Genomic DNA, 8,321 nt, shown 5'->3' with positions numbered 1-8,321 from the left:
ATCAACAGTAAATACTCCATAACCTGCCCCTTGACATCCATGAAGCTAGATACTAGAGTCTCAGGCTTCTGCTGCACCAGTTTCAGTAAAGCCATGTGCTTCCAGGATTGTTCAAACCAGGCAAAATGGTAGAACCAACATAAATGTGGCTTCTGCTTTATGATATTCACTTTTGACATCTGTTTTTTTCTGAGCATGCATCTACTGGGTAAAATCTAGGTTGGTATAAGAGCTGCGGTGTCCTAAAGTCTTGGAAGTGTACTTTGGCATGTATTAAGCAAACTTTACAGGAGATACAAATAAGAGAAGTGAGCCAAACTTTTCGTTGTTTATCCCTAATGTGCCAATTTTGGAAAAATGTTGGGTAGAAATGATATTTTGTCAAGTATGTATATAGTCCATAGAATATACTCAGTTATATAATTAAAAAGAAACTGTTGTTATAGTTGGCTATTCAAAACCTATATGAAGTAGAGAGATTTTAGATTTTTATTATCGACAGGTAAGTTTGAGAGATAATGAAGGAAGAAAGAAGGAAAGAGAATTAGAGAGAATGACACATTTATAATTTCATCTTTATTATCTTTTGATATTTCCACTAAATGCATTATTACCCCTTTTCCCGCCTGAATTGAGATATACTTCCTTGGAATGTATTTATGAAATTTGGCTTAGGATTTTATTTCTAAAACCATTTTTAATAGCGACTTTTCTAGGGATCAGTAAAATGTGGAGTACTAAATTATCCTCAGCAGAATTTCCATAACATGCTTGAGGTAGCTACTATTTTTACAATTATTTTAGAAATGTAGAAATGTAGGTACAAATGAGTTCTCATTTTCCAAAGTCACAATCTCGATATTGAGATTATAAATCAGCGTTGAGTGACTCCAAAATCTTCCTAACATGACAACTCTCTGGAAAAAAATGAGGTTGTGGGGCACCTGGGTGGCTCAGTCAATTAAGTGCCTGCCTGCAGCTCAAGTCAGGATCCCAGAGTCCTGGGATCCAGCCTGAACAGGGCTCCCTGCTCAGTGGGGAGTCTGCTTGTCTCTTCCTCTCTGCCCCTCCCCCACAATTGCCAGAGCGCACGTGGGTGCGCTCTCTCTCTCAAATAAAATATTTTTTTAAAAAAATGAGGTTGTGTACTTTTCTGACACTGTTCACAAAGATTTACTTTATATTCATTGATTAAAAATTAAACCAAAGGAGTGTTATAAGATACCATGGCAATATAGAGAGAAGGGAGAGAGAGAGAAACGTGCACGCACGTGGGGAGAGAGGCAGAGGAAGAGAATCATTAAAGCAGACTCCCCATGAAACAAGGAGCCCAGATGCAGGACTCAATCCCACAACCTATGAGATGCTGGTATATTCTGTTTCTTATTGTGAAATGTGTTCGACTAGTGAGAATTCATTGTTCTGTGCTGTTATGGCATGTGTACTTTTCTCTGAATATATTTTATTTTAATAAAAAGTTGCAAAATAAAAATAATAACAGCTCTCACCTCACTATATTATTTTATAGTTTAAATTAAAACCCATTAGAATGTAAACTCCATGAGGACAGTAATTTTAATCTTTTTCTTTTCACTGCTATATACCCAGGATTAGAGCATGACCTGGTATATAGTGATCACCCAAAACATTTTTCACACATGAATGATAACATAGCACATGCTGATTTCATCACCCGCCACAGAATACAAATGCTCTAAATATTAGACATTACTATCAATAATATAGTTTTATCATTGCTTGAGACAAGTAGGTCATTTTTCTCTTTAAGCAGTGTAACATAGACAACTGTGTTTTAACATGAGGTATCCATTATCTCATGTTTCTAAGTTCATCTCTCCATTTGATCAATGGTGGTAAAGAAATCAATGGCCACAGGTGAACTTTACTCCATGGACTTACAATAGGGAATTGAAGTTGAAAATTTACCTTGATTTTATGCAGTCTGAGTTAATGATTTGTGCTGTTGCTATTGTTGCCCTTATAAGTTATCGTGTTCTTATTGGACTCTGGCATGAAAAGTATTGTCAATTAACATAGTCGTGTTATTTTAGAATTATTTGAAAATATTTTAAATGAAATATAAGTTTTGTTACAAAGACACTTCGAAAGATGTTGTAAATAATTAACTTTTTCTTCAGGCAAAGTATTGTGTACTTAATGACTCCCTAGTGCTTTAGAATTGTTAAAATCTTTGTTGGGCACACCATTGAAGATGAGGTCAAAAGAGTCGGCTTTTATCATCATATTAATCATCTCAGGAGAACTCTATGCAGAAGGTAAAACTAATTTTTCATATTCCTTATTCTCTAAAAATTATAAAGGGAAATTCTAACATTCATGTAACTTGAACTTTTATAGTCTTTCATTTTTGTGTATCAATTTTATAAAAAGCATACTTCTTATAATTTGTTATAAATACTTAAGCAGATTTTTTTTTTCCTTTGGGCATAACTAGTAAACTATTCTTATAGTGACAAACTTAGAAAAACAAGAGACAAAAAAGAAAAAAAAAAACAGCTTTGTATCTCTAGGTTTTGTGACATAGGAGGTGAGGATCTAAACACTTTAAAGGATTTTCAGTCTAACAGTACCACCATTTAGAAGTCATATGTTAACCTTAATTCTAATTTCATACTAGAATTTATTCCTAACATTGCACAGCTTGTACAATTTTAATTCTCTGTTCATAAAATGAGAGCTTAGTGTGGGAAATTTAAAAAAGAAATAGCCATGAATCATCAAGATTTTTGAATCTTCACCTTTTGATTTTTATCGTAATTTATTCATTGGTTGAAATTTGTAAGTAGTGATTAGGAGGAGGACTGTATAATCGGTTATGCAGATAAGGACACTTTTGAGAGTGAAATGGAGCTCTATTAATAGTTATGTGAGACACCAGTGTAAGTTAGGACTGTCCAAACCAACCCATGGATTCCCTAACTCTTAGAAATCTTTATAGCCAGAGCTCGGTGTGTGAATAAGTGTGAGTGAAGCAGGCAGTATATAAGTGTGGGTTATTTAGGAATAGTTAATAGTGTTATTAGGCTGTAGGGATAAGAAACAAGAAAGGATAATTAGGTGTCAGCAAGAGTGAATATACAAAAGAGGAAACTACAGCAATAAGACTTTTCTAAAATAAACACCTTAGGGAATCTGTTGAAATAAAATATCCTATGGATTATAATTGCCTTGTAGGTAATAGTTTGCTACAAATTTCCTACCAAAAAAGGGTCTGCAATTAAGATTATGAAAGTGAAATAAATAGAATTCATCTTATTTGATACATTCAATTCCATAATAAGATAATTTTTGCGTGAATAGTTTCCTTTGGTTTTATTTTTCTGTCTAAATAGGGAAAAACCAGCTGATATAATTCTCCGTCATCTATATACCATGAAGACATTGCATTTTCCTCAGGATGCCTGGGTGGCTCAGTTGGTTAAGCATCTATCTTCAGCTCAGGTCATGATCTCAGGGTCCTGGGATCAAGTCCTGCATTGGGCTCCTTGCTCAGCGGGAGCAAGCAAGGAGCCCTCTTCCTGTCCCTCCCCCTGCTTGTGCTCTCTCTCTCTGACAAATAAATAATAAAATCTTTAAAAAAAAAAAAAAAGACTTTGCATTTCCCAGATAATTTCCTAATTATTATATGGTTATAATCTTCTTTTACTCAAACAAACAAGCTAACAATAATCTCATATTTCCATGCTTTCCCTCATCCCCATTAGGAATATTAGGGGCAAGAATTGAATTAATGGTACTTCTCATTTTGTAGCAGGCAATCATCATTGGCCTATGAAAGGTTCCACTTTTGCTTTATTTATACACTTCCTCCCTTTATCCCTGACCCTGAATTCCGTTTCCCCTAGCATCAAACTGATAATGGAGCCATTATCGTGTGTTTGATATGTTCTTAAATACAATATGTAACTATCTTTCTGAATTATGTCTTGTTTTGTGTATGTGCTTTACATTCACATAAATGAAAGCTTGACATCAATTTGACCTCCGTACTGTTTTGTCTTACTTGCTATCATTTAAATACATTTCCATGTTGCTGAATCTATTCTGTTGCTTTTAACTGCTGCATAGTGTTTCAGATATTTTACTTATCCATCTTACTTGTGATGGACACATCATTACCTCTAATTTCCTTCTAACCACAAATAACATTTAGAATTATGAATGTGTCATATAATCACCTTATTTCTTTGTTACAATTCGTCCTGTATATGTTCACATGTGTGTTAACAATACTGTGTTGTCTATTTGAAAATTGCTAAGAGAGCAGTTCTAAAAAGTGCTCATCACAAGGGAAAAAAAATTGTAACTCTGTGGTGACAGATGTTAACTAGATTTATTGTGAGATCATTTTGCAATATGTGCAAATATACACGTGGAACCATTGTGCTGTATATCCAAAACTAGTATAATGTTATACATCAATTATACCTCAATAAAAAATTATGTCAGTACATATAATATTTACTTATGTGTGACAGGCTTCTTTCACTAAGTAATATGTTTGTGAGATTCACTATTCAGCATTCACCACTGCTGCATGACATTCAGCATTCTATTGCTGTATAATATTCCATTGAATGCATGTCTAAATTGTGTTTATCTTTTCTTCCATGGAATGGGCATTGGGATTGTTTCCAGTTTGGGACTACATGAATAGTGCTGCTGTGAACATTCTTTTACATGTCTTTGAGTGCACAGATAAATACTTTTATTCCTTCTTTCATTTTGTTGATGTGGTGTGTAACATTGACTAATTTTCATATGTTGAACCATCCTTGCATTCCAAGGATAAAGCCCACTTACTCATGGATCCTTTTAATATGCTGCTGAATTCTGGTTGCTAGTATTTTGTTGAGAATTTTTGCAGCAGTGTTCATAAGGGATGAGTGCTTTTTAAAAATGGCATGTGTACATTCTGCCTTAATATTGCCAAAGAAAGCTGAGTACTTTTTATGAGGTCTGTGACCATTTACATGTCCTGTTTTGTAAAGCTCTTGCTCAAACAAGATTTTTAAATTTATTAAATAAGATTTTTTTAAAAACTTATTTTTTATTTTTTAATTATTTTCTTATTATTTATAATTATTATTTTTTAATTAGTTTTCTGTCTTTTTCTTTAAAAAAAACCATTCATTTCAAAATTTTGTGGGTTTGCCTATTTAAGTAGAACTTCATCTATTCTAGAACCCTGCTGTCCAATATGGTGGCCACTAGGTACATACAGCTATTGAAATGTGGTTAGTCCAAATTGGGATGGGCTATAAGTATAAATATACTCTGGAGTTCAGACTTAGTAAGAAAAAAATGAAAAACATTTTTAATATTTTAATGGGTTAAATAAAACATATTATTAAAATTAACTTCAACTGTTCCTTTTATTAATGTGACTACTAGAAATTTTAAAATTACATATGCAGCTTGCATTATATGTCTATGAGAAAGTGCTGTGTTACAAAGTTAGGGAAAGCTTCCCTGAGGAAGTAGCCTGACCAGTTTTATTCTGACTGTTGGTTATTGGGGTTGCTAGCAGATTAATTCTGACTGAAAAAGATTGCCACAGAATCCCCTTAAAAAGTCAGGTAATAAAAATAAGTACAAGTTAAAGTCACTGCAAACACTTTGAATTTAAAAAATTTACTGCCATTTGATCACACATTCCATGGTTTTAGATATGTTTTTCAGTTTTCAGCTTGATATTTACTCATTTCAGAGAAACCCTGTGGTCTTCCTAGTGTGGAAAATGGAAGAATTGCCCAATATTACTATTCTTTTAAAAACTATTACTTTCCAATGAGAATAAATGAAAAACTGTTGTTTTCCTGCTTGGCTGGTTATACCACTGAAACTGGGAAACAAGAGGAGCGAATCACATGTACCCAAGAGGGCTGGTCTCCAGAACCACGTTGCTTCAGTGAGTCTGTGGGCTGTGTCCACAAAATGTTTATAATATTTAAAGAGATCAGTCCATAAAGGTCCAAGAAAACCTGGTGGGTGGTGAAACCTTTTGGTCAATAAGAACAAATTACTGGCCCACTGTCTCTTTTGCAAAATGAAGACGTATTTTGAAATTCTGTAAATAATATTTCTTATTAAAATGTTATTGTCTTTGTTTTTAACAGTACCCTGTAAAGAGAATACGGATAATTATTGAAAATGGTATTATCATATTGCAAGAAACAGATGCAAATGAGTTACTTTAAGGAATGAGGAACTTATACAGATAATAATGCATAGGAAGCCAGAAAAATGCTTGACACTGGACTTAGAAAGAATAAAATTGTTACTCCAGTGTTTTATCCTTTGAAAGACTCATCTCTCCTTTGTGTGCCAACTTCTCCCACAAATTCAGAAAAATGTGTTTTCTGAATTTTGAGTTCAAATTTAGAAAAAGGAAATCTGATTGGTTCATCTCATTATTTCATGCCAGGCTACCCTATGGTCAAACTATTAATGGGCTTCCATTAGATCAGCTGACCTCTCTTGAACAAAAGATTCTCTAAGCTCTGTTTTGCAGAGTAGAGGCTTTAGTTGGGTTTGTTTCATTTAGAAGAGGAAATGAGTATGATGGTTACCATGCTTGATATATCTAGTGAACATATCCATTTAGGATAATTATCCTTTCCATGACTTGAGAACAGACCATAAATTTAAGCATTGCACTTTTAGTATCAACATAGACCACAGATTAACTCAAAGAAAGAAAGAAAGAAATATTCCTAACTAGAGCTTAAAAATAAATTAAACATTAGCAAGAGCTTTGAAATAGGCACCAGAAGAGAAGAACTCAGGGTTAGCATGTAGTCTAATGGTTAAGATACAACCTCTGCTGTTCACCTGCCTGCATTTGAATTCTGATCCACCATTGGAAAGTGAGCATTGTGAACCTAAGTTTCTCATCTATAAAATGGGCATAAACCTTGCTCACTAAGATAATCCATATAAAGTGCTTGCCACACAGCAAGTACTACATATATTTAAACTAATATTAACCTTGGACAAATCTCTTAACCTTTCTGAATTGGTTTGTTATGAGGGTCTAATAGTAGGGCTTAAAAAAATTACTGAGCTCATTCAGTGCTGAGGTACATTTATTATCTAACACAACATTGTTGCAAGTATTTGCTAAAAAATAACTCTGCAAACTCAAAGGTTTTGAGTAACATGTCTATGATTCAGTCACGGTCTACACAGCCTGACTATGGACTGGCTACACGGACTTATTGTGTGGCCAGGTGATCATTTGCTGAGTTAAAAGAAAACAGAATGAACAAAGTTTTCACATTAAGGTATCTGCAGACTTATTTAAGGACCCATAGGCTGGGTATGTGCTTTTGTTACACGGTGTTAAAAATTGTCACACACAGTAGATTTAAAAATATTAGGAAGTAAATCCAAATGAAATTCCTTCTATTTGCCATTAATGACGATTAGTTAGTGAAAGAGCTCTGTTATATTTTCTAAAAGTAGATGTGTTAGGGTGGGATCACTACAAGAACTGAAGTTAATAACAAAGAATGTCATTGTCAAGTTGAATCAGTTTTTGAAGAAATCTGATGCAGAACATCCAGATAATTCCAAAATTAAATCAAATCAGGGAACTGAGTGAGATTTTTCTCTCTCCTTTAAATTCCAAGAAAAATATTAAACTTTGCCTTGGTTTTACAACTAAGTAAAAGACAAGCTTAATTTCACCAAATTAAGCAAAGATTTTTTTTCCCATAGAAAAATGCACTAAGCCTGAGCTGAGAAATGGTTACATCTCTGATGCAACATTAATGTACAAAATTCAAGAGAACATGCGTTATGGTTGTGATTCAGGATATAAAACCACTGGAGGAAAGGATGAAGAAGTGGTTCAGTGTCTTGCTGATGGATGGTCTTCGCAACCTACCTGTAAGAAGGAACATGGTATGTGTTTAAGAATCACTTCCTGAAACTGAAGATAAGAGACTGTGAGGCTAGTACTTTCTTATATTGATAGGCATTTTTCTTTAATAGAATTAATTTTTCAGTATGTCTGCAAATGCAAGAAGTTGATATTATATTGTTTTTCTTAAGTGTTAGGTGTTTCCTTAACCCAAGACTTATCAACTCCCACAACTCACCTACTCCATTAGTTCCTATTTAATTTTTTTAATATTAATAGACTTATTTTTAGAGCAGTTTTGGATTTGCAGAAATATTGAGCAGCTAATACAGAGAGTTCCCATGTATCCCTTCTTGCCCTTGGCCACATACACTTTCCCCTATTATTGCATTTTCATTTAGTGTAGTATATT

General features: G+C 33.8%; 1 protein-coding gene across 2 annotated transcripts in view; it reads left to right on the top strand.

Moving 5' to 3' along the window:
• Positions 1-2,091: 2,091 nt before the first annotated feature.
• F13B (coagulation factor XIII B chain) overlaps positions 2,092-8,321 on the top strand; it is a 34,082-nt gene continuing 27,852 nt past the window's right edge. Inside the window, exons 1-3 of one of the 2 annotated variants that reach the window (XM_036109072.2) lie at positions 2,092-2,297; positions 5,753-5,953; positions 7,765-7,950. In XM_036109072.2, the coding sequence (XP_035964965.1) occupies positions 2,234-2,297; positions 5,753-5,953; positions 7,765-7,950 (451 nt within the window). In that variant the 5' untranslated portion in view covers positions 2,092-2,233. The remainder of the gene's footprint in view (positions 2,298-5,752; positions 5,954-7,764; positions 7,951-8,321) is intronic. The other variant, XM_078078231.1, reaches the window with a different exon arrangement.

Source organism: Halichoerus grypus, chromosome 7, assembly GCF_964656455.1.
Source record: "Halichoerus grypus chromosome 7, mHalGry1.hap1.1, whole genome shotgun sequence".
Lineage (NCBI taxonomy): Eukaryota > Metazoa > Chordata > Mammalia > Carnivora > Phocidae > Halichoerus > Halichoerus grypus.
The sequence above is the reverse complement of the archived record's forward strand: the minus strand, read 5'-3'. Positions and strand labels throughout refer to the sequence as shown.